At 39.4% G+C, this 22,974-nt stretch overlaps 2 protein-coding genes across 2 annotated transcripts; one reads left to right on the forward strand and one right to left on the reverse strand.

Moving 5' to 3' along the window:
• Positions 1-8,358: 8,358 nt before the first annotated feature.
• On the forward strand, positions 8,359-22,974 carry GCK72_008593 (uncharacterized protein; the record flags this gene model as incomplete). Its single annotated transcript, XM_053726904.1, has 18 exons — positions 8,359-8,455; positions 8,681-8,790; positions 8,844-9,024; positions 9,428-9,837; positions 10,817-11,045; positions 11,111-11,209; positions 11,268-11,411; positions 12,165-12,382; positions 13,226-13,369; positions 14,276-14,514; positions 19,029-19,072; positions 19,968-20,029; positions 20,106-20,250; positions 21,117-21,247; positions 21,295-21,401; positions 21,572-21,659; positions 21,714-21,808; positions 22,833-22,974. 18 exons carry the CDS (start codon positions 8,359-8,361, stop codon positions 22,972-22,974), a joined length of 2,685 nt encoding a protein of 894 aa, XP_053586481.1.
• GCK72_008594 (uncharacterized protein) lies at positions 15,101-18,881 on the reverse strand (the record flags this gene model as incomplete). The annotated part of the gene is made up of 4 exons (XM_053726905.1): positions 15,101-15,301; positions 16,389-16,619; positions 16,738-16,932; positions 18,591-18,881. 4 exons carry the CDS (start codon positions 18,879-18,881, stop codon positions 15,101-15,103), a joined length of 918 nt encoding a protein of 305 aa, XP_053586482.1.

Genomic DNA, 22,974 nt, shown 5'->3' on the forward strand with positions numbered 1-22,974 from the left:
TACCAATATTTTACCCCGAAAAAGGAATGTTCTCAGCAACCCCAAATAACCCCAAAAAATAAACAATTCACCTAAAATTCTGTCGAAAAAATTTGGAACGCTTCACGAATTTGCGTGTCATCCTTGCGCAGGGGCCATGCTAATCTTCTCTGTATTGTTCCAATTTTAGTATATGTTCTCGGAAGAACAAAATACACTGAGAGACGGGTCGATTATAAGCGGGCACACAGAGAAGCGGCCGACATCTCACGGGTTCCGCCGTCTGCTATGGGGATACGTGGGAAAAGGGGCGTGGCTTGGGAAGACGGGACCGTTAGGGAAAGTATTTTACGACGTAGGGTGCCGTGCGATGTCTCATGGCGTAACCCGGATCTCGAAGATCGAGCCGCGTCAAAGGCGCGCCAGCCAAGTCTTCTCAACTACAAAAATTACATTTCTTACATCATTTGATATCTGTGAACCCTCATTTATCACACTTTCAATAGTCATTTCTCTTTCTCTTCTGAACTTTTGGATTTGATCTACGCGCCCCTTCTCCTTGAAAATTGATAATTTATTACCAGCCTTTTCATCTGATTAGAGATCAGTGATAACGAGAGACGCAGACAGACATAGCAGACAGAGAAAGAGTACGGTAGGGAGAGAGAAAAAGAAAAAGAAAAAATTGAGAAGACAATCATCAACTGCAACTTCAGAATTCTCGTCTTTCTTCTCACCTCTTCTTCGTTTTTTCTCATTGAATCGAGATATGTCTGTCGGTGTCTCTGTGTGTCCGGATGTCCATTTTGTTTTGAAAAACGCGTTAAAAGGTGCCCCAGAAGCTCACAATTTTTGATAGTTCTATCAAAAACGCGTCAGAGGCACGCCAGCCTCAAAAATTTTATATTAGTGGAATGTCGTAATTTTCTAAGATTTTGAGACACAATTTTCACATGTTCGAAAACGCGTCTGAGGCGCGCCAGACACTGTTTTGTGACTCTAACAGAACATTCTAAACGCGTCAGAGACGCGCCAGGTAGATAGATTCAAACATTCAGAAAAAAAAAGAGATTTTGTTTAATAACGTAAAAATGTGAAAAAGGCGTCAAAGGCGCACCAGACACTTTTCTCAAAATGGGATTTAGACAATTTTAAAGTGTTTTGAGTTGTTTTGAAATTTTGAAAAAACGCGTCGAAGGCACACCAGACTCGATTTTTCGAACACGAAGTCTTGTTCCTTTTTCAAACTGGAAAAACGCGCCAAAGGCACGCCAGCCAGAAGTTATTTTCTGTGCAATCACACATATATTCTGATGATTGACATTCTTTTGTCCGTAAATTTCTCTGTCTGTCCGAATATCTGTCTATCCAGATGTCCACATGGCCAAGACAAAAGATTGTTTGGAGAGAGGGGGGTGACCTCCCCCCTCCAAGTATAGGCCGTACAAGGAAAACATTACACTTGTTATTTTCGATTTCTACTATTTTTTCGTTTTCTTTTTCGTCTGTCTAGGGTCGTTTGGTGTTGTTTGTCTTTGCTTCCTCATTTTTGTTAGTTTTTTCTTGTCTTCCATGAGAAGTTCGGAGTTCCAATTTTGCTATTTAGCGGACATCCGGACTAACAGCTAGATGAAAAATTGAGAACTGTACTTGCAAACGCTAAAACTCAACCATAAGAGCTAAAAAAATATACCAAAATGTAGCTCTCAGCGAGTTCTACAGTATATCAACTCAAAAGTATATTAACTTTGGTTTTTTTCAGTGGTAAATTACCAGCTTTGAGATTGTGTCATGGTAATACTTATTGTCCCATCAAGTAGATTTTTAATGGATCATACAAATCAATGGTAGAGCTCCATTTTTGTAGTTGACAATCTTTTTGTACGGACACTTCCTAGAGAGTTATGGTCATTTTAAGACGACAGCTCAAAAATCTTTCTATTTCGCACTGAAATTGTTCGATTTGAGAGAGAAATTACTTTGTCGATATGTAACTTGCTAGGGAGTGTCCGTATAGAAAAGTTGCCAACTACAAAAATGGAGCTCTATTTTTGATCTGTATGATCCATTAAAAATCTACTTGATGGGACAATTACCATGACAAACTCTCAAAGTCGGACCTTTTCACCTGAAAAAACTAAAACTTAATATACTTTTGAGCGGTACTGTATGTCTAACTACGGTGCATATCGCTAATTGTTGATGTGCCCGCTGGCCGTGATAGAATGGCTTTTTTTGTCATTTTTTCCCTGCCTGCTGTACATTTACGTCATCCGGCTAGTACAAGCTGAGATACACTTTTTTCAATTTTCAGCATCAAATTTTGAAAAAAAAAAGATTTTTTGGAACTTTCATCAATTGTAGACTAGGAATTTGAACAAAATTGGCGAAAAATTACATTGGAAGTGTGTCAGTGACATCGCTCGCACATCGTACATTCAGGGAGCCGTGCAGCCCGTAGTAGGCCACAGACATATATCTAAAAATGTAGAACTCGCAGAGATCTACATTTTCGTATATTTTTCAGCTCATAATATTTCGTTTTAAACGAGTTACGCGGCACGTGTTGGCGCCTACATATTCTGCCTGCACATCTTAATTTGCCACGCTATTTCCATAAGGTTCGGTAGAGCGCAGAAGCAACAACCGTGAAGCGATAATATAAATGAAATACTTAGTGCGATATAATTTGAAATTATCGAAATTGTTCTTCTAGCAAGTGCGCTTTACCGTAATCTATCGAAAACTTTTTTCATTTTCCACGTTCTGGGTCTTCCAAGTCACCCTACTTAGCCATGACCCTCCTCTACTCTAAAGAATTCTCTGTGCATAATGAAATAGTGTCTCTTTTCATCGCTTCGTTTTCTAAACTCTCATCATCCGTCATTTTTTCATCAAATGAAAAAGGACGGGGCCGGCTCATTTTACCAAATTGCCTCATTCTTCTCTTTTCCCTTTTTTTACTCATCTTTCTATCTCTTTGTCTCTTTTTCTCTCATCTCACCCCGTTTTAAGGATACTTTTTTTTGAAAAAAATGTGTTTATTGGTTTTCTTAATTAGTTAGATATAATTAACTATTCATAGATGCGGGTTACCCCATCCGTTATAAGAGATTGTGAGATACGGTCCCGTCTTCCCAAGTCCCGCCCCTTTTCCCACGTATTCCCATAGCAGACGGCGGAACCCGTGAGATGTCGGCTGCTTGTCTGCGTGCCCCCTTATAATCGACCCGTCTCTCAGTGTATTTTGTTCTTCCGAGAACATATACTAAAATTGGAACAATACAGAGAAGATTAGCATGGCCCCTGCGCAAGGATGACACGCAAATTCGTGAAGCGTTCCAAATTTTTTGACAGAATTTTGGATGAATTTTTTAGTTTTTCGGGTGATTGGGGTTGCTGAGAACATTCTTTTTTCAGAGTAAAAGTTAAGTATTTCTCTCCAAAAAAATTAATCAAAATGAAAATCTCTTTAAAAAACCATAAAGAAACTCTCGAAAGATAAGGAATTATCGTAAACTAGTCTGGCGTGCCGTTGACGCGTTGTGGAAATTTCAAAACAGCACAATCGACTCATAATTTTCGAAATCCCATTTTGATAAAAGTGTCTGGTGCGCCTTCGACGCGTTTTTCAAATTTTCACATTATTGATACAAATCGGCTGAAAATCTAATTTCGTACATAATCTGAAAGTAATGTTGCTGGCGCGCCGTTGGCGCGTAACTGAAATTTCGATTTCTTTTTTTGACGGTATATTCTCATTGCAGTTTTTGATCACTTTTGACAGTTTCGACTAGATTTTGAGATAAGGGGCGCCTGATAGCAATGATACCGGTTTGTACTGAAGTTGTACCCATTCAAGACTGTCGTCTATAGGTCTTTACAAGGGAAGATTTTGAATTTTCTGCTAAAATTTTCAAAAATTAAGTAGCAAAAATAGTGGTTTTTCGGTTTTTCTGAAGGTTATTTAAATTTTGAACTCAAAAACAGGTTTCTCGAGTTCTGTTCTAGAAATACTTACAGTTTTCATACAAATTCAAGATTTTGACATCCGAAAAACACTTTTTTTTTCCAAAAATTTGTATTTTTTAATTTTTTTCTCAAAAACGTCGAATTTTCTACTATTCTTCAAAATTCAATCAAAAGCTAGCTATGCATCGAAAAAATGAAATTTTTAATGTGAAATTTCAAAAAAATTTAAAACATTTGGTAAAAAACGTGTAACTTTTTTGGAAGCCGGGCCTTCGGGCCTTGCAGTGCCGGGTAGAGATGAGCGGACGAGTTGGCGGAAGAAATCCTTAAATTGGCGGAGTAGCTTTTCGTTGGGACGGTAGCAAAAAGTGTTTAATAGATGAAATTTGAAGCATAAATTTGCCTATCAAATGGAAAAAACAAGACATTAAAATATTAAAAACTAAACAAGTTACAGTCATTAAGGCTTGTATTCCGCCTTCCGCCAAATGGTCTCAGGGCGGAAGGCGGAATGCAGGCTTAAATTGACTGTAACTAGTGCAGTTTTGAAAATTTTTGGGCCCTGTTTTCTCCAATCGATAGACAAATTTATGCTGCAAATTTCATCTATTGAACACTTTTTGCTACCGTCCCAAAGAAAAGCTTTTTTTTCTTGAAAATTATACGAACTTTTCGGTTTTTTTCCGTAAAAAAACAAGGCTTTTCCTTTCCAGACAAAGCCCGAAGTATTCGCGAACCGATAACACGTTTCTGATTAAACTACGCCTAACCCAATACCCTCTAAATATTCTACTCTAAAACTGAAAAAGATCAGTTTCAAAATCATTTTTTGTCTAATTTTTTTCTATCACCCCTCCCGTCTCCCCTCCTCCTCTCTATTCGTTTTCTTCTGATTTGTTATGTCATTGGGTCGAGAAAAGATCATTCCGTTTATCGTCTTCTTCTTCACGTCTCTCTCCCCTTCTCATTCTTCATTTTATCACTTTTTCTTCTGTATTCAACTTTGGTTTTTCACTCTTTCTACCTCATACCCCATTCTTGTTTTTAACGTTTTTTTTTGAGAAAAATCATTTTATTCGTCATTTCTTAAGAGTGGCCTAGAACTCCAACTTATTAAAATGTTAGTCCCTCAAAAAGATGGGTGGCCTAGAAATCCAAAATGTTGGGAAACTGGGTCATGAATTTTTCGTGGGTTTTTTTTGGTGGCCTAGGACCTCAAATTTATCGGACGCTAGGCCAAGTTACTGAAAACATTAAGGTGGTCAAAATAACCCAGCGGCCTAGAAATTCAGAAAGTTAGGCCACCAATATTTAGTGGCCTAGGACCCCAAATTCGGAAAATCTCGGCCACAATCGCAAAAATCAGGTCTCCGTGGAGCTCTGTAAATCACAATCATGCGTTACTGTATTTTTGATGTCATCTTTTTGAAAATTTTCGAAGTATGTCATAATTATACTCATTTGAAAGATCTTGTCACGCTGAATCTGAAAATATAATTTTCATACAAATTGAGTGGGAACTGACTGAGTTATAAAAGAAAAACAACAATTTTCAATTTTCGAATCGTTTCGAAAATCCCTAATTTTCTTATTTTTCGGTGTTTTCCACAGTATCTCAGTCAATTTTGAAGTGTTCTCATCAATGTTTATAATTTTGAAATCAGCGAAAAAAAGGCGGTCAAAATGAGTATAATCATGACCAGGTTTGGTGCCAGCTGGGTCTCACCACGAAAGTCCGGTAGCATGGGTTACTGTAGTTTTGACCCAACTTGTTTCGAACCTAGGCTGGATTATACTCATTTGAAAGGTTTTGTCACGCTGAATTCAAAAATATAATTTTCATAAAAATTGAGTGAAAACTGACTGAGTTATGATAGGAAAAAATCAATTTTGAAACTTTTCGAAACTTTTCGAAAATCCCTAACTTTCTTATTTTCCGGCGTTTTCCACTAAAACCTGTTTCTAAATGTTGTTTATCCTATAAAATACTCGTGAAAAAATTTCCATCTGTTAAAAACTGCAAACGCGCCGCAGGCGCGCCAACTTCCAGTAACAATGGGTCACTGTATTTTTGATGTAATTTTTCAAGTTCACCCAAAATACATCATGAATATACTCATTTGAAAGGTCTTGTCATTCTGAATTCGAAATTTTTTTGAAAATAAAATTTTAGCCAAAACTGACGAAGTTATGATAGGAAAACACCAATGTTCAATTTTCGAAACTTTTCGAAACTTTTCGAAAATCCGTAACTTTCTTATTTTCCGGCGTTTTCCACTATAATCTGTTTCTAAATGTTGCTTATCACATGTACTAGCCATGAAAAATATTCCCTACTGTCGGTGGCCTAGAATTCCAAATCTTGCGAAAGCAAGGCCACCAAATGCATTATTTGAACTTTAAACATTTTGGACACACTTCTCTTATCATTGTCCGTATATCTCTCTGTTTCTCTATTTCTCTCTTCTATAACATAGTTTTATTACAGTAACCCTCCCCCTGTGACGTGTCAAGATTGAAAAGAACATCTCCTATCAAAAAATCATATCCAAAAAAAATTCAGTCGCCTACAATATCTACGGATAAAAAATGCCGGTAAGTCGGGGGTTTCTCTTTTTTTTTCTTTTTTTTAATTCGCCGAAATTCTTCCTTTTTTTCTTTTTCTTGAGAAGAATTGTTGTACCCGGTAGAAGGCGAGAAAAAGTGAAAAGAGATTAGTGAGTGACGGTCAAAAAGAAGAAGATGATGATACCCGAAAATGTGACTTGAGATCTTTCGAAAATGATGATAACAGGGTCAAGAATGTGTTACACTGACCTTGTACTGAGAGGTTGGGGTGCCTTGGGCGCGTTAGAAATTTTTGACGATTGGAAATATTTTTCACGGATACTTCGTGTTATAAGGAACATTTCAAAACAAATTTCATTGAAAAATATAGGAAAATTGGAAAGTTATGGATTTTCGAAACTTTTCGAAAATCGAAAATTCAGTTTTTCTATCATAACTCAGTCAGTTTTGGCTCAATTTTTATAAAATTTATATTTTTGAATTCAGCGTGACAAGACCTTTCGAGCGAGTATAATCATGGCATACTTTGAAAAATTTCAAAAAATGACCTAAAAATACAGTAGCCCAGGGTTACTGTAGTTTTTGCAACAAGGCGTTAGCGAAAATAGCACCGTCTTTATTGATGAAATAAACACAAAAAATAAGATTTGAGATCTTTCGAAAATGATGATAAACGGGAAATGAGAAAGTTATGGATTTTCGAACATTTTCGAAAATCGAAATTTATGTTTTCTTATCATAACTACATCGGTTTCAGCATGACAAGACCTTTCCAACGAGTATAATCATGGCATATTTTGGGCGGCTTGAAATATTACGGAAAACCACAGTAAACCCGGGGTTATTGGAAATTGGCGCGTCTTCGGCGCGTTAGCACGTTATAAGCATCAATTTAAGACAAATTTCATTGAAAACCGTAAAAAAATTTAAAAGTTATGAATTTTCGAAAATTTTCGAAAATCAACACTTTTGTTTTTTGGACCTATCTCGATTAGTTTAGGCTCAATTCGTATAAAAGTTATATGTTTGGATTCAGCGTGACGAGACCTTTTTAATGAGTATAATCATGACACATTTTGGGTGAACTTGAAAAATGACGCAAAAATACAGTAACTCGGGATTTCTGTAATTTTTGGCGCGTCTACGGGCGTCTCCAGTTCTTGATGGATGGAAATGTTTTTTTTACGAATAGATCACGAGATCACGTTATGAACACCAACGTAAGACACATTTCATTGAAAACCGTCCAAAAATAGAAAAGTTATGGATTTTTTTAGCATTTCGAAAATCAAAATTTCCGTTTTTCCATACTTGCAACGGGCCGGGCCGGGCCGATTTGAGAATTTTCACCGGCCCGGGTCACAGTACAAAAATTTGAAAATTTGATTTTTTCGCAAAAAAGTCGAATTTTCGACTATGTTTTTACATATCGATAAAACTCAAGTGTACATAGGATTTTTGACTATTTTTGATGAAAATTTAAAAAAATTTCGAAAAATTTTGTGAAAAAATTGTGCTCATTTTTTGACTCCGGGCCGACCGGGCCGGCAACTTTTTCTACCGGCCCGGGCCGGGCCGACGGGCCGAGCCGGGCCGGGCCGATATTTTGCAAGTATGCGTTTTTCGAACCTATCTTGATTAGTTTAGGCTCAATTTTTATAAATTTTATATTTTTGAATTCAGCGTGACAAGACCTTCCAAATGAGTATAATCAAGGCATACTTTGAACAATTCCAAAAAATCACCCAAAAAATCACCCAAAAAATACAGTAACCCATCGATTTGCAGAGCTCCACGGCATCATCGGAGGACTGCACACCAGAAGTGTCGACGGCATGGATGAATTGGAAGGATGTGTTTCTGCAATGTGTACAGCCCATGCTTGCAGTTGTCTTACTTTTGAGATTTTCCAGTATTGTTGATGAAGCAGGATTTCGTAAGTAATCGCGCTCTAGTGAAAATTTTATTTTTGAAGTTTAAGAAGGCATAACTCTCTAGCGTCAACTCCTACAAAAAAGTGATCAACTACAAAAATGTAGATCATAACTTTTTCTATAAAACAGCACTTTAAAATTTCAAAATTGATACCATTTGACAACAGAGCGCCTCTTTAAACTCTTTGTCCAGTAGAGCGCACCTGCACACCCCACTTGTTTTTCAGCCACCACACTCATGATGGTCTTTTTCACGTTTCTCATCACTTTCGTGACCGGATGGTCTTCATGTACAGTAGTCTCCAGAAAAAGTTCGGAAGTTGGATTTGTTAAGACGGTAAAATAATTTTTTGAAAAAAATGGGGAAAATTTTTTTTTTAATTTTTCCAGATGCTCGCCTACTCGAACACCGAATTCGCCCTCTCCTTCTCAATAGTGTATCTAATATGTCTTCTCACCGCCACCAGCACATTTTTGACCTCCGCCGCTGAAGCCGTCCTACATATCTTCTCCACGTTCTCTCTGGAATTGTTGGATGGTGCCACTCATGACCTTCGTTTGGTTTCTTCAGGTAAAAAGTTCAAACAATGATCAAATAGTTAAAATAAGATAGAAAAAAACGAATTGAGGGGTCGGGGAATCGAACCCGGGTAGGTAGATTCGTAGACAGACGTGTTACCAGGTAGGCTACAGGAGCGGAATTGGCGGCGAGAGGCTAAGGTGGTGATAAGGAGCGCAGTGGCGGCGCAGTCTCTCACCGCCACCTCGCCGCACCACCATAGCTCAACCGGGTACATCTCTGTCCACCAGTCTCAGTACCAAAGTTCGATTCCCCGACTCTCCCATTATTTTTTGCTTTCTTCTCTGATACAGCTAATAACATTTTTCTTTCCGATTCTAATCGAAAAAGTGTTTTCCAAGAAAAAACTCTAATATTCTGTTTTCTTTTCCAATTCTAATGATACCTTTTTCAGTCCTCTCTCTCATCACCCTTGGCCTCTGTCTCGTCCGGAACCGTAACGCCCGTTATGTCCGTACCTTCATATTTGCGCTCACCTGCATCGCCATTGCCCTCCATCTCTCTTCAGTGATGTTCCGTTATGGAGAGTACAAAATGCATCGAGTCTCCGATAGAAATGCAATGATCCCATCGCCACCCAGTGACGAAATCAACACCGTCTTCTCCCAGTTGTTCCCAGCTGGAATGTGTGGCTTGACGATTCTGAATATCGGATCGAAACTCCAAAATAGTGCTCCACGCGGAGCATTTGTTGCGATCACAGTTAGTGCAGGGTTCTACGGTGCTGCTACAATACTCGATTATATGGAGTTTTTTGCGAGAACCTCGCATTCCAACAGCACACAGACAACGGAGTATAATGAGGTGAGACTTTTTTGGAAAGCGCATTTTTTTTTCAAAGAAAAATGTTGTTAGCAGTGTTAGAAAAGAAGACAAAAATAATGAGAGGGTCGGGGAATTGAACTTTGGTACTGAGATTGGTGGACAGGCATGTACCCTGTTGAGCTATGGTGGCAAGGCGAAAAGCTGCGGAGGCGAGGTGGCGGCGGCGCAGCCACAGCCTCGCTTATCACCACCTTAACCTCCCGCCGCCAATCCCGCTCCTGTGGTCTACCAGAGTTGCATGGAATTCCGACTTCCGACTTCCGACTTCCGACTTCCGGGCATTTTTTCCATTCCGACTTCCGACTTCCGACTTCCGGATAACAAAAATCACTTCCGACTTCCGACTTCCGACTTCCGGATAAGGAATTTTACTTCCGACTTCCGACTTCCGACTTCCGGATAAGGAATTTTACTGCCGACTTCCGTCATTCCATAACTGTGGAATTTTCGAAAAGTGCATTTCGCAAAAATGCATGAAAAAATGGTCTTAAAGGACAGAAAATAGGCTTTTCTTCAGCCAAAAACTAGATTTTGGCGAATTTTATGATTTTTCTCTTGGAGTTTTTGAAAGTTTGAGAAAAAATCTAATTCCGACTTCCGACTTCCGACTTCCAACTTTCGACTTCCGGGCGTTTTTTCACTTCCGACTTCCGACTTCCGGATAAGAAAATCGCTTCCGACTTCCGACTTCCGACTTCCGGATAAGGAAATTCACTTCCGACTTCCGACTTCCGACTTCCGGATAAGAAAATTCACTTCCGACTTCCGACTTCCGACTTCCGGATAAGAAAATTTCACTTCCATGCAACTCTGTGGTCTACCTGGTAACACGTCTGTCTACAAATCTACTAACCCGAGTTCAATTCCCCACCCCCTCATTTCTTTTTTGCATTCTTATTTCAACTATCTGATCATTGCCCGAGGTATCCCAGTTCCCTAAAAACCAACTTTTTTTTAGTTCCTCTCCTACATCTACACTACCGTACCAATGGCTATTGTTGTCACTCTGGCATGTGTCCTCTCGGCTGTAACCACTTTGAAATACTGTTCTGTCATTCTTCAATCCTTAAGTAGATCAAATCAATGCCGCTGCTTTTTATGGTTGGCCAAGGGATACAGTAAACGCGATATTCCGATTCGTTGTCTATTTATTCTTTCGACAATTCAGATATTGATTTCCGCGATAGGTAAGACCGTGCGGCATCGTTGCAAAAAGGGGGAGTGGCCTAAACCCAAACAATTATTTTTGCAGGATCCTACGACATCCTGTGCATCCCATTTACAGTATTCTACCTATTCGCTTACGCGCTCTTCAATTTCTACGTGTTCCTAGTAAAGTTATCCGACCCAGGTGAGTGTGTGGACATCCGGACACACGGCCGGACAGACAGACAGACAGATTATTCTAGAAATCCCATCGCCGCCAACACTCGTCTCACTGAGTATCGCCGCTGTCTGCTTCCTCGCCTCGATCTACACAAATCGACACTTGGCACTGTTCATCGCTCTCATATTTGGCATTTCCTATTGTTCCTTGTTGTATATATTGAGAAGTGAGTTTTTGAAAAATGGGAGTAGTTTTGGAAGGTAGAGCAGATTGCTACGGTTATTTTAAGATAAAAAACAAGCGAAAATGTAGAAAATTGAGAAAGTTAGGGAGTTTCGAAACTTTTCGAAAATAAAAAAAACCAGAGAAGCTAGCATATCTCAATTAGTTTGAAAGTTAACAAAAAAAAATTTAAAAAATGAAATTAACGTTCAAATACGGTTTGAATGAGCATAATTATGCCGTATTTTGGAGATAATAGATTTTTCTAAATGTTTGGGTTTTGCAGCGAATAATCAACAATATCTCAGTCAATTTTGAAGTATTCTCAAAAATGTTTTTATTTCTAAAATCAGCGCAACAAGACGATTCAAATGAGTATAATCATGACCAGGTTTGGAGCGAGTCACGGCTCACAACGAAAACTACAGTAACCTATGCTACCGTACTTTCGTGGTGAGACCCAACTTGCTTCAAACCTATGCTTGATTATACTCATTTGAATGGTCTTGTCATGCTGAGTCCGAAAATATAATTTTAATACGAATTGAGCTTAAACTACTCGAGATAGGTTCGAAAAACTGAAATTTTGATTTTCGAAATGTTTCGAAAATCCATAACTTTTTTATTTTCCGGCGGTTTTCAATGAAATTTTTTGTAAGTTGATGCTTATAACGGGATCTATTCGTGCAAAATATTTCTATTCATCAGAAACCAAAAACGCGCCGAAATCGCGCCAGTAAAATCCGCTTTTTTCCAGGAGAAAGCAACGACGACGGTGAGGAGTGTGCCAAGTCAATGTACCCGACAGTTCTGGAACAAATGCATGAATTACAACAGGAACCCGACTCCCGCCGTCACTATCACCCACAGATTCTGCTGCTATCCGGTAGTCCAGCAGCGAGACCGGGTCTCGTCGATTTCGCTCATTCGATCACTCGCGGAAAGTCTCTTCTCATTTGTGGTTATATTATTCCGGTAGGTGTCGACAGAATAGGCTCCGCCCACAACACAGTGCACAATCTATGGGCACGCATGCGTTCTGATGCACAGTCTAAAAGTCGGCGGAGCTACCGAACTCATTTTTTTGTATTGCACATCTATTAGCACGGCACAGCTCTTACAGCCGCGCTCTACCGACATCGAGGAAAATTGTGTGCGAAATTGAGAGACTCAGAGAAAAATAGACATTTTTCAAGAGCATTTCGGTGGAGCGCAGTTGTAAGAACTGTGCTCAGCTAATAAGTCACAAATCACAGTAAATTTGATCTACACTTGATCCCACCCACGCATTTCAGAAAAAAAGAAAAAACGAAGAGAGTTTGCCAATGAGTTGGCTAGAATATCTGATTGAGGTACGGCCTGTTACTCTAATAGACCGGCACTAACTTTCAAGGATGTCTGTCTGTGTGTCCCTAACTTTTAACACACCACTTAACTACAGCAAAGGTGATCTACTGTACTTTTGTTAACAAACATAATACAAACAACTTTGGCCGTTTTCAATTGAAAATGTCTAACGTTGAGAGTGTGTCATAGTAATTCTGATTATCACACCAAGAAAACTTTTAATGGATCATATAGATTGAACGTAGAGCTCAATTTTTGTAGTTGACAACTTTTTTATACGGGCACATCCTAGAGAGTTATAGTCATTTTAAGATGACAGCTCAAAACCTTCTTGGTGGGACAACCATTGATACCATGGCACCCTCTCAAAGGCCAAAATTGTTAGAATTACGGCTATTACTCTTTATCTTATCTTTACAGTAATCCCTACAGTAACCGTTAAGACAAAACTAATCCCTCCCAATTTTCCAGCAAGATCCGTGCTCCAGAAGCTACCTGCTCCAACTGAAAATCGACAAACAAATCAATGATTGGTTGAGAGCAAGAGAAGTGAACGCATTCGGTGCGGCGATTTGTTGCAAGAAACAAGCAACTGGTGCCAATATTTTGTTGCAGGTAATTTTTGAGTTTTCAGTTTTTGGGAAAAATAGTCAAAATTGATGAAGTTAAGCAGAGTGGCCTAGAAACCCGAAATTTGGATAACTAGTCCACCACACACTTGGATGCAAAATTTACGACGTTTTGACCACAAAAAAAAATCACCAAAAACTGCCAAATGAGAGAAAAGTTAAAGATTTTCGAAACTTTCGAAATTTTCGTAGTGTAACTCAGTCGGTTTTGAAGAGAGCGTTTTGAAACTATATTTTTTGAAAAAAGTGCACAAAGACGGTTTAAAAGAGTATAATCATGAGGTGCGATAATTATTATTTTTTGGGTCTCGCCACGAAAACACAAAAACTACGGTAACTTTGTCAGTTTCGTAGCAAACGTCATGAAATTTATATATTTGAAATCAGAACGCCGAGACGGTTCGAAAGAGTATAATCACGACATATTTTGAAAGAGACTGAAAATTTTCATATTTTGGGTCTCAACACGAAAACACGAAAACTACTATAACTCGATCAGTTTCTGTCAGATTGATATGAAACTTATATATTTGAAATCAACACGTCGAGACGGTTCAAGTGGATATAATCATGACATATTTTGAAGGAAATTGAAAAATCCGATATTTTGGGTCTCGCCACGGAAACACAAAAACTGCTGTAACTCGGTCCGTTTCACTCCAAACGTCATGTAACTTATATATTTAAAATTACCACGCCAAGACGATTCAAATGAGTATAATCATGACATATTTTGAATAAAATTGAAAATTTTTATATTTTGGGTCTCGCCACGAATATCCAAAAATTACTGTAACTCCATCGGTTTTGTTCCAAATTTGGCCAAATTTTTATTCTCAAAATCAGCTTGTTTAGGTATTTAATTTGAGTATAATCCACATTCGAATTTCAGACCGCAGGTCTCGGCCGTCTCCGTCCGAATATTCTAATGGTCGGATTTAAGACAGGATGGGAGAAACAGAGTAAAGAAACGATATCTGAATATTTCCAAATGTTATCAAATGCATTCGACAAACAAGTCGGATTGATTGTATTCCGAAACGAGATAACTGGATTCGATGTGACGTCATCGATACGCAAAAATGGTGCGCCGATCAATGATGATGAGGATTTGGCGGAGTATGTTGATAGGTGAGTTGATAACTTCTTGTTGAGAAGGTGTTTTGGAAAACTGTTATCAGAAATAATTTGGCCTAACTGAGAGCTTCAAAATGAGTATAATCAAGCCTGGGTTCAGAGAGCGGTGGGTCCCACCACGAAAACTACGGTAGCCTTACAGTAACCCTACCGTATCTCAGATAGTTGTACTCCAAACTTACTGAAAATAACATAATCAGATTTAGGGAGTTAAGACCTTTCAAATGAGTATAATCAAGCCTAGGTTTGAAGCAAGTTAGGTCTCACCACAAAAATACGGTAGCAGGGTTACTGTAGTTTTCGTGTCGGGACCCAACTTTTCTCAAACCTAGTCATGATTATACTCATTCGAAACGTCTTGACTTCCTGAATTCGATTATGTTATTTTTAGTGAATTTCGAGCGCAACTGTCTGAGATACGGTAGGGTTACTGTAGTTTTCGTGGTGAGACCCAACTAGCTCCGAGCATAGGCGTGATTATACTCATTTTGAAGGTCTTGCCACGTAGATTGACATCTTCAACTTTATTATTGTCAAATATAAAGAAAAAATCAGTCCAAAACAAAAAATATATTGTAGATCAAAAACGCACTGTCAAAAATCCGCACTTATTCATATTCTCCAAATCCTTCAAATCTTTCGCATAGAATATAAACAATCGATCATTCTTCTGCTTATGTTCTCTCCTTTTCACTTCTATTTTCAAATGGCCACGCCCCCTTATGTTCTTTCTTGAGAAGTGTTCCGCAGTCAGATGGTCGTTTGGATTGGAGAAGATTAACTGAAATTAATTGAGATTTTCAAAAAATCAGGAGAAATCTGGATGCACAAACAGATAGACAGACAGTCTGGCGCACAGTTGGCGCGTTTTTGAATAAAAAAACACTTCTGAAACTGTCTGAAGCTTCTCATCATAAAAAATCTTGTCTGGCGCGCCTTTGACGCGTTTTAATGTTTGTGTAGATGTCTGGACATCTGGACATCCGGGCACAAAGACAGACCGACAAACAGGCACAAGAAAAATGTGATATCGAAATATGAAAAGTTTTTGTCTGGCGCGCCTTTGGCGCGTTTTGAAGAAGCGGTGGACATCCGGACATCTGGGCACATACACAGACATACTCAAACTGTTAGAGTTCAAAACAGAACAATTTCTTAGCTGGCGCGCCTTCGGCGCGTTTTTAAGTGATGTTGGACATCCGGACACACATGAGATATTGGACAATTTAAGGTTTCTGTCTGGCGCACCTTTGGCGCGTTTCTTGAAAAAAATTGGCAAGGAATGTCAACACTTTGAAAATTGTCTGGCGCGCCTTGGACGCGTTTTTGATTATTTTCTCGAGATCTGGAAAACTGCAAAACATACAAGAAGACTTAACACAGTATAAAAACAATAGGCTGGCGCGCCTTCGGCGTGTTTTTATTCAAAAACTCTTCGTATCTGGCGCACCTCAAGCGCGATTTCAAAAAAGTATACGATCATCGGAATATACAAACTCAAGAACAAGATACTCGGACATCTGGACACACCGACACACAGACAGATATCAAGGCACATCCGGAAAAAAAGACACGCGGACATCTGGACATACAGAAATACAAGCAGACATCAGGACACACCGACAGACAGACAGATCGAAAAATAGAGAGAAAACTCGAAGTCGTTGAGTTTGAAAACAATTAAATTTCTTGTCTGGCGCGCCTTTGGCGCGTTTTCAAGGGTAATTGGATTTTCAAGTGTTTCAAGAGTTTTCAAGGGTTATTGCAATTAAATGTTTCTGCGCGTTTTCAAAAAAGTATACGGTCATCGGAATACACAAACTCAAGTGCAGATACTTGGACATCTGGACACACAGACGGACACTTACATTAATAGCCACCTTGTCATTCGTCAAATTTCGGAAATAGAAAGTTGTGCCGTCTGAACACGACAATGTTCGATGCTCCTCGTATTTGAGAACATGTTGTAATTGATAGAATCCGAATAGTTTGGCCACTTCATGATCAAATAATCCACGTGTTTCGGGTAGTTTGTCACTGATGAAAAAGGCGAGACTCAGGTAGAGAAAGCCGTAAACGATTAGCGTTATGCCGAGACTCTGAAATTTTGAATTTTTGAAATTAGGAGGGGAGAAAGTGCGCTCTAATCTAACCAGACGTTTTGAAACTGTGTCGTTTCAAAACGTCACCAACTACTCCTGTCTACACCATCCGAACCTTCTGATAGTCTTCATAACCAACCAAATTAAACGCCATCAGAATCACGGCGACTAGCCACGTCAGCTTTCCTGCGACTTCTGAAGATTTACACGGAGCACATAGAATATTGACGTAGAATACTGAGGAGATACGTGTGAGGTAGAAGGAGATGAAGAAGATGATGCAAGACACTTTTGGGAGGACTATGAGAATCTGAAAATTAAGTAGGAGACAGTTGAGAGCATCTGAAATTGTGTCTTCGTAACTCCCTTCAAACTGAGTTTTACGCGTTCAAAAATATACCAAAATGTAGATCTCAACAAGTTCTACATCTGTGGCCTACTAACTAGGGAATGCCTCCAGGTGACCGTGGAGTTATGGGTCGTGACCTATATGATTGGAAAGCTGAGAAAACGCTGATTCCAAATATATATTCAGTTTTTGCCCTCGAGACCTGGTATTCGAGAATAGTAAGGTAAGTATAGTAAAGGCCGGATGACTTCATGTACCGCGGACCGGAGTAGAATGGCTGTTTTGGCCATTTCCGCGTTTTTGGCACTTTTTCCCGGCCAGCGACACATGTGGTATGTCACATGTGGTATGTTCTCGTGGTATGTCACGAACTCGTTGAGATCTACATTTTCAATTTAAAGATGATGGATTCCTAGTTTGTGCTTCGTAGTTTTTAGATATGGAAATTTGGAGAATGCACCTTGGCAGAGTTGTACGGAATGCCATTTTTCAGTTTCCGGAATCCGGAATCCGGAATCGGAATGCTGAAAAAACCCGGAATACCGGAATTTCGGAATCCGGAATTCGGAATGATTCGATAAATTTGCAAGGCCAAGTCTTTTTTTTCGAGTGTTTTTAATGATAAATAAAGTTTAAAACTAGTTTTTAGGATCAAAACATACAATAGTTGTCTTTTAAACTCAAAAAAATTATAAATTTCAACTTCCGGATTCCGGAAAAAGGAAACTCAAAAAACCGGAATCGTAACCGGAATGAAAATTTTCATTTTCCGGAATCCGGAACCGGAACCGGAATGCCGAAAAAACCTGGAATTCCGGAATTTCGGAATCCGGAATCCGGATTCCGGACAACTCTGCTCCTTGGGTTAGCCATAAAGAAGAAGTTTTCGCACGAAAGGTTGTAAGAAAGAGATTGCCAAAAATCCGTGACACCAGGGTGGAATCGAACCACCGTCTACAGATTAAGCCTCCGCAGCAGAGTTGCATGGAAGTGAAAATTTCTTATCCGGAAGTCGGAAGTCGGAAGTAAAATTTCTTATCCGGAAGTCGGAAGTCGGAAGTAAAATTTCTTATCCGGAAGTCGGAAGTCGGAAGTAAAATTTCTTATTCGGAAGTCGGAAGTGAATTTCCTTAACCGGAAGTTGGAAGTCGGAAGTCGGAATTAGATTTTTTCGCAAAGATTCAAAAACTCCTCGAAAAAGTTCATAAAATTCACGAAAATCAGTAAAAAATTAGTTTTTGGCTGAAGAAAAGCCTATTTTCTGTCCTTTTAGATCATTTTTCCATGCATTTCCGCGAAATGCACTTTTCGGAAATTCCACAGTTACGGAATGACGGAAGTCGGAAGTAAAATTCCTTATCCGGAAGTCGGAAGTCAGAAGTCGGAATGATAAAAATGTCCGGAAGTCGGAAGTCGGAAGTCGGAATTCCATGCAACTCTGCTCCGCAGCACTACCACTGTGCTACCGGTGCGCCCGAAATTCGACTCTCTCTTACTTTACTACATTTTGGTATATTTTTCATCTCATTATATTGCGTTTTAAGCAAGTTACGTGTCGGCCCATGTTTGCAAGTATTCCACTCATCTCGATTCTCTAAATGTCTATATCCCAAACTCACCAACTCATTGTCAACATCTCCCTGTGCAAAAAAGCAGGCGGCGAGTGCTGCCGAGCAAAAACTCATCATATACAAACCATAGACAATGCAAGTCTTTGGCTCGTATTTCCAGTTGTCCATCTTATAAAATCCGGAGAAATGAACAAGAAGAGCACCGAGAAAAGTCATATAGACAGCATGTGTGATGGGGATATTGAATGATAGAATAAGAGCTAGAAAATACGTGTAAAACACTCCAAGACCAGTGAATTGGGCACACGTGAAGATACCTTCCAGCGGAGTGTCTAGCATTGTGTACATCAAATTTTCTAACCAAAATTGACTCTAGAAAAGGGGGCGGGGCGTATCATGAAAGAATTGTATTCGGATTAACTCCAGACACCCACTACAATAAGACAAATAATTTGATTTAAAAAAAATAAATTTTTGTATTTTCAGTGCCACTCCAAAATTGGCGGATCAGACGAGTCAGAAGAAGGAGGGTGAGTGTATTTATTATTATTTTGGACGTTTTGAAACCGGGACGTTTTGGAACCACAAGTTAGATGAGACGTTTCGCAACCATGAAAAATCTAAACTATGAATTTTCTGGTTTCAAAACGCCGGATGCTTTGTGACTATTACGTTTCGCAACAATGCAACCTTAGACTAAGTATTGAAAGAACGGACGTTTAAGAACCGGACGTTTTCAAACTATGAAACCGTTTCGTAACTTTGACGTTTCGCAACCAGTACTTACACACAAGTATAACGTTTTAAAACAATAATGCTTAAAAACAAGGACGTTCCGCATCCATGAAAACTTGAGACTGTGAAATTTCCGGTTTTGTAAATAAGACGTTTCGCAACTATGAACGGACGTTTAAGAACTATCCGTTTAAAAACTATAATATCTCTACTAACCATCCGTTTTACAACTACACCGTTCCGCAACTTTGACGTTGCACAACTCTGTCGGACGTTTTGAAACCAGAACGTTTTGGAACTATGACGCCTTGTAACTTTCAAGTGTCATTAATTTACCGAATGACACGTTTCGCGACCAGTGTTTTCACATAATTAGTAAACCTATGATGATTAAAAACGAAGACGTTTCAAAACTGTGACGTCTCGCAACCATAAAAACTCGAAACTGACAAGACGTTTTGCAACTTTTGAAAACCATAACGATTTCAAACCGGGACGTTTCGAAACTATGGAACTTCAAGACGAAGTATTGGACGTTTCAAAACCATCCGTTTTGCAACTTTGACGTTTCGCAACCTCCATCTTATAGCTGAATTGGTTGCGAAACGTCTGGTTCGAAAACAGCCACCACACGTGGCCTAGGATCCGACAGTTTTTTAATTTCTCTGCCACCTACCCCGTACTTTTCAGTTCCAGCGCCACGTGGAAAACTGTTGAACACATTCCGAAAGATGTCGATGGCTGTGAATAAGGTATGTATTTGACTTTTTGAGTGTCTGTCTGTCTATGTGTCTGTTTATCCGGATGTCCACTCGACCCTTTTTGTAGGATCTCGAAAGCGGTGGCCGCCGATCCACCAGTTCCAGCAACCGATTCCAAGTTATCGATAAACATAGCATCTCCGAACCCGACCAGAAAATTATAATGCAACAAATGTATCGGTTCAGAAAAAGGATTGCGAATGCGAGGATTGGTGAGAAAAATTAAATCTAGTGCTTTTAATGTAAAATTCAAGTTATTACAATCATTTTGAGACCAAAAACTCTTGACAATGTTGAAAACTGACAAAGTTCGAAAATTTTAGAAAAAAGTGAATTCAGAATTCAGAAAAACTACCGTAGCTCTCACAGTTTTGAGCAGAACGCTGAGAAAATTAAAGATTCGAAATCAGCGTGATCTGACGGTTCAAATGAGTATAATCATGACACATTTTGAAAGAAATTGAAAAATCCCATATTTTGGGTCTCGACACGAAAACACAAAAACTACCGTAACTCGGTCAGTTTTTGCCAGAATTTTATGAAACTTGTATATTTGGAATCGGTCTGAGAAGACGGTTCAAATAAGTATAATCAAGCCTATGTTCGGAGCTAGTTGGGTCCTACCACGAAAACTACAGTAACCCTACCGTATCTCAGACAGTTGTGCTCTAAACTGACTAAAAATAACAATATCGGATTTAGGGAGTTAAGACCTTTTAAATGAGTATAATCATGACTAGGTTTGAAGCAAGTTGGGTCTCGGCACGAAAACTACAGTAACCCTGCTACCGTACTTTCGTGGTGAGACCCAACTTGCGTCAAACCTAGTCATGATTATACTCATTTGAAAGGTCTTAACTCCCTGAATATGATTTTATCATTTTCAATAAGTTTGGAGCGCAATTGTTTTGAAAATCTTGAAATTTTGAGTCTCGCCACGAAAACACAAAAACTGCTGTAACTCAGTCCGTTTTGTTCCAAATGGAATGCAACTTAAGATCTCATAATCAGTGTTTCCAGGGCTTTCAGATGACTATGACATCGTTTATCGATTTTTTTCATATTCAACCATTTCCAGACGTCTTCTGGCTGCGTGAGGCCGGCGGGCTCACCATGCTCGTCCCTTATCTGCTGACTCACGCCGGAAGCTTCCTGGAGGGAGCACATATTCGGGTATTCACAAAGACAGATGGAAAGGATAATAAGAAGGTGTCGAGTTAGCAATAGAGCGAATTTACAACACCATGAATTTTCAGATAAACGAAGAGCAGAAAACTATGGCAGGAATCCTTCGAAAATTCCATATCGACTCTTCTGATCTACATATACTACCGGAATTTGCCAAGCCACCGTGCAAGCAAACGTAAGTTCGCTCTATTGATAATATTTGGAATATCGATTATCAAGTTGTCAGTGGAACGCAATTTCTCATTTTATTTCCACAAGTTGCAAGTGCGCTCTATTGATAACTCTCAATTATCGATAGAGCGCATTCATTGTAGATCAGAAGGTAGATCAAATTTCCCATTTCAGTTACGATGACTTCAAAGACAAAGTCGAGAAATATCGGATCGAGACGAATCGAAATAGCACAACAAAAGCGGAGGGCACTTTCGACAATGTAAATTATCGATTTATCGATTTTTTTTCGGTAGATCAAAAATCTAATTTGCAGGACGATCTGTTCAACCTCCGCGAGAAGACTCGAAGCTTTTTGCGTGCTTCGGAGCTCATTCGGGAGCACAGTTCGGATGCAGATCTTATTGTTTGGTGAGTCGGGGGGACATCTGGACATCCGGATACACAGGAGGACAGGTGGACATCTGGACATATTGATATTCAGACAGACAAAAAGACCAATAAAACAATTAGTTCTGGCGCGCCTTTAGCGCGGTTTGGAGCTTGTGGACATCCGGACACTTGGACACACAAACTGTCAAAAAATCAGAAGACTGGCGTGTCTTTGGCGCGTTTCTTAAACAAAAATGACAAAATTTTGAAGATTGTCAGGCGCGCCTAGGGCGCGTTTTTGATTTTTTTTAATTGAGAGGAGTGTAGACATTTGGAAAAACAAAAGTCTGGCGCACCTTTGACGCGTTTTCTCTATCTGATCGTTGCCATACGCGCCCACGGCGCGCCAGCATCGCGATTTTTAAAAGTCATCTCTGTGTGTCGAAACGTCCGGATGTCCGCACTATTTTGAATGTTTCTAAAATTAAGACGCGCCAAAGGTGCGCCAGACGCCCAAATCTTTCGAATTCCAGCCAAATCTGGCGCACCTTTGGCGCGTTTCAATAAAAATATTGGAACATCCGGATATTTGGACACACAGACAGACATAAAATAGGAAACATTTAGAAATCTGGCTGACGCACCTTCGACGCGCTTTTTATCAGATAAAACTGATTTTTTGAATCTGGCGTACCTTCGACGCGTTTTTTTTCAGAAAAAAACAGATTTTTGAATCTGGCGTATCTCTGACGCGACTTTTATCAGAAAAAAAAATTGAGTCTGGGGCGCCTTTGACGCGCTTTTTATCAGAAAAACAGATTTTTCGAATCTGGGGCGCCTTTGACGCGTTTTTTGTTATTGACTAGTTTTTTTTTGAATCTGGCGTGCCTTTGACGCGTTTTTTTCAGAAAAAGACAGATTTTCGAATCTGGCGTTCCTCTGAAGCGACTTTTACCAGAAATTTTTTTTCGAAGCTGGGGCGCCTTTGACGCGCTTTTTACCAGAAAAAAAAAACAGATTTTCGAATCTGGCGCACCTTCGACGCACATTTTTTTTCTTTCAGCACCCTCCCGTCGGCTCGTGCTGAAATCCCGTCTCCCATCTATATGGGATGGATCGATATGTTGTCGAAACAAATTCCGCCGACGTGTTTGGTACGTGGAAATCAAGTGTCGATGAGTGCACTCAATTTGAAGTTCCCTTAG

This window comes from Caenorhabditis remanei, chromosome III (genome assembly GCF_010183535.1).
Source record: "Caenorhabditis remanei strain PX506 chromosome III, whole genome shotgun sequence".
Lineage (NCBI taxonomy): Eukaryota > Metazoa > Nematoda > Chromadorea > Rhabditida > Rhabditidae > Caenorhabditis > Caenorhabditis remanei.